Source organism: Ips typographus, unplaced genomic scaffold (assembly GCF_016097725.1).
Source record: "Ips typographus isolate SLU unplaced genomic scaffold, UJ_Ityp_2.0 IpsContig73, whole genome shotgun sequence".
Taxonomy (NCBI): domain Eukaryota; kingdom Metazoa; phylum Arthropoda; class Insecta; order Coleoptera; family Curculionidae; genus Ips; species Ips typographus.
In genome coordinates this window covers 150,588-154,638 of record NW_028098578.1, presented here as the reverse complement: position 1 = coordinate 154,638, position 4,051 = coordinate 150,588, and the positions used below count along the sequence as shown (strand labels likewise).

The following is a 4,051-nucleotide window of genomic DNA, read 5'->3' as shown; positions in this document are numbered from 1 at the left end:
GTTTCGTTAATCGTTCTGTTATTTTTGTCATTTGTGTCCGTTCGTGTTGTTATTGTGGGAGAGTTGTCTGTTATTTTGTGGTTTGGTAAGAGTAGTTGGTCCTTCGTGGGGTTTGGTGTTAATCTCCATTTGTAGAACCATGCTGTCGTGTTGTCTGTTGATGTCTGAAGCTCCTCTACAGCTTTTGCCGTAGTTTTGGCATGAACTATGAGTGCAGTATCGTCAGCATATTGTAGAATGTAGTCATGTTTGCTTATGTAGTTTTTGTCAAGTAAATAGTGGTTGTATATGTCATGGCAGTAGATATTGTAGAGGAAGGGTGATAAAGGCGATCCTTGTGGTAGTCCTTGTTCAGGAATAAAAGGAAAGGAAAGGGTGTTGCCTATACGTATTTCTAGTTGCCTGCTTTCCAGTAAGTTTTTAATAATGTTCATTAAGTATTTAGGTGTGTTCCATTAATTAGGTACATACATTAAAATATTTCGACGTATGATTGTCAATCTGTAAATGTAAACCAAAATATACATGGCTGAACGAAAATCGGTCATCTGCTGGGGTGAGTTCAATATTTTCATTAATTGTGTTGTGTTCTAACTAAGGTGTTTTCTTGTTAATAAACTAAGATGTGGATTTTCAGGAAATAATCTTGACATATACCTCTCGGCGTTCACGTAAAATGTCCATTGGTACTTTTTTTGCAAATTTTTTCTTTTAGGCAAACGGTTTCGACTAAATAGTTCTTTTTTAAAAATTTTATCATCGAATTATTTAGTCTCAATCATTTTCCAAGCAAAATTTTTCAAAAAAGCGCCTATGCATAGTTTACCCCATAAAATCTGAACGTCTCGGGATATAACCTATGATTATTTTGGAAAATCAATGGCACCTTCTGGAGGCACTTTTTTATGCTCTTCAAGAAAATAGTTTTAGTTTTTAGCTCAGACGTTTCGTTTTTTAGATACCATCATCAACTTAACATCAAATAAATGAAAAGTATTATAAGAAACTCTCTCTTTTTTTCGATGAAGCAAATAAACTCGATTTTTTCGGGGTGTGCTTGGTCTGGTGGGGATGGGCATTGTTGTGTCGTCTTTGTTTTCCGATTTTTCGCTTTGCCTCTCTTCTTTCTTCTATGTTATTCCATCCACTTTTTACCTATGTCCTAATTGGGTTGATTAATTTTTTTTTGAAATAAATTAGGATTATTCTTACCCTCAGATTAGAAGGGCCACTAATGCCCTATTCGGCGACGTATTAATGAGATACACGGAAAGGGGTGTCTAGTCTAGCCCTTCAGCTACACCGTAAAGGGTGACAGGCAGCTTCAAGCACAGTGTTCTTGTACGGTGTGACCAAAAAACCAAGTAGTCAAACTGATAGGGATAAGTGTTCTAACAGTCACTTCAAGTTGCGAGAGAACCCTTCTCTTTTCAGCCTGGGATAGTAAGAGGGTAGCATCGAGCCAACCCACCGCTTCAAGTTCTGGGCATAGAAGATTAATAAGGAAAAACGGTTTTGATTTTTTTGTGCCTGTACAGGGTGCTGCATTTTCGATGGTTTTACGGGGTACAGAGAAAACGGTAATAGATAGAAAAAAAGTAGCATACGTGTTCCGATCTCATTTTCCGAGCTGAGATGACTGGCGAAGAGAGCGCTGCGAAAACTTCTTTTGTTTCAAAGATACGGGGGGGTTTTGAAAAATGGTCATTTTGGAACCTCCTCTGTATTTCATTTGCTATTAAAATTATCAAAAAAGGAAAAACGGTTTCCGGTAGAAGTTTTGACGTAGAATCCAATGGCGTAGTCAGTTTTTTTCTATTACGTTTAGTTTCTGACATATGACAGTAAGTTATATTTTTTTAAATGGAACACCCTATACAGGGTGGACCATAAGTAATGGGACATAGAACTACAGCATATTCCTGACATCAAAATAATACGATTTAGCGAAATTGTTCTATACCGAAAATTAATATTAAGAAAGATACAGGGTGTGAAAGTTGAAATTTTATTTTTGTTTTTTTATCATATCTTCACGGTCGTTTGATATAAATTACTGAAAGTTGGTATAAAGGGGTTTTGGCAGGCGTTAAATACGATGCTTTCATTTGTTTTGTAGTAGCTGAGAGGGGGCGTTAGCTGCAACCATATCCGTTCCTTCAAGAGACTCTAACTTTTTTTTACGGAACTGAAACGACCATATGCTCTCAAAATATGATTCTAAGATGTTTTCTATGTAAAAAAGGTATACTTGTTGTAAGTCTTAAAAGTTGACTGTTTTCGAGTTATTTAATGTTTTATCATTGTCGTATGTTAATACGATATGTGCTGTATACCCTTAAGTTACACACATAACAGTTTCTGTATGTAAATTTGACCGTTTAAAAAATGTTTGTAGTAAATACAAAATCCAAAAAAATTAATTAGTAAAACTTTTAATAAATCACACAACAGAATGATAAATTAGATATTAAGTGGGTGTACAATCATTTGCGTTGAAACAACCTAAACTACAAACTGCTAGAAATTAAAAAAACTAGAAATGAAACAGGTTTTTTTTGGCCAACAAATGTTCTATATGGCCACCATTGACACTAATACATTTTGAAATGCGTTTCATGAATGACTGCCTAATCTTGAAAAGGATTTCTTCATTTCTAACTTGGTCAGCAGCATTAAGAATTCTTTCCCATAACTGGTCGCGGTTATTGATGGTCTCATTATAAACAATTGTTTTCAAATAACCCCAAACACAAAAATCTAATGGATTAAGATCCGGGCTTCGAGCAGGCCATGGAATCGGTCCGCTTCGTCCTATCCATCGGTGTGGAAAAATAGTATTTAGATAGTTTCTTACTTGTACGGAAAAACGTGCTGGAGCTCCATCTTGCATGAAATACATATTCTGTCGCAAATTCAACGGTACATGTTCTAAAAGACCACCGAGTTCATTTTGAAGAAAATTTAGGTAAGAGTTTCCATTAAGATTTTATGGTAATATGGACCCACGACATAACCTCCAATTATTCCACACCAAACATTTATTTTGAACTCGTGTTGGAAGTGCCGTTCGGTTATTAAATGTGGATTTTCCATATCCCAAGCATGCATGTTCCGAAAGTTAAATACACCGCGTCGAGTAAAAGTGGCTTCATCGGTGAAAAAAATGTTATTTAAAAATAGCGGATTTCTGTTTTGCTGGGTCCGGAAAGAGTGTGAAAACTCTAGTCTGCGGGGAAGATCGGCTGGTAACAAATTTTGCACAGGCGTAAAATGATATGGATGCAGACCTATTATATTGATGATTGACTCACACCGCATTCTGCCTTCAATCGTCTTGAACTTAGTCTGGGATTTTCTGCTACACTAACCAAAATTTCTTCCTCTTGGTCTGCAGTTATAACTTTTGGACGTCCCAAACTATCTCGCTTAGGTCGAAACGATCCAGAGTCACCCAAGCGATCATAAATACGCTTAAATATCTTGTGATAGGGTTGCCTTCTATGGGGATATATCTCAAAATACTTGCGACCAGCCGTTCGTCCATTAAAGTTTGTTTGCGCGTAGACACATAGCATATCTCTCATTTCTTCATTAGAAAACAGCGTATGTCTTGGCATATTTTCACAAGAAAACTTATTTCAGCACATGAATTTGACAGATAAACATAACTTTAAAATAAAGCTAGTTGTTATGAACGCCCTTTTTGTTTTTGTATCAAAGCCTACTTAGAATTTAAAAAAAAATAGAAATCAAAATCTGCTGTACAGGGTGCTGCATTTTCGATCATTTTCGAAAAAAAGGACCTTTGCTAAGCTAAAAAAATGCTAATATCTAAAATACCAAACAAAATCGGAAATCATATAATCTAACACATCAGAAAATTAAATATTTTCAATAAATCTTATAAAAATCTAAGTTACAAGCAGTTCTACCGTCGCTTTAATAAGAAAAGTGGCCATTTCTATTTTCTACTATTTTTAAGATAGAAGTTGAAAAAACTGTTTATAAATGACATGTAACATGTTAATATGAACATAGCCAAATTTTG

The 4,051-nt window shown here is 35.4% G+C and overlaps 1 protein-coding gene across 1 annotated transcript; it reads right to left on the bottom strand.

Moving 5' to 3' along the window:
* Positions 1-2,504: 2,504 nt before the first annotated feature.
* On the bottom strand, positions 2,505-3,734 carry LOC145739869 (uncharacterized). The gene is given in 2 exon segments (XM_081995207.1): positions 2,505-3,296; positions 3,299-3,734. Coding segments are annotated over 2 exon segments (654 nt in total). The 5' UTR covers positions 3,621-3,734; the 3' UTR covers positions 2,505-2,964.
* Between the last annotated feature and the right edge of the window lie 317 nt (positions 3,735-4,051).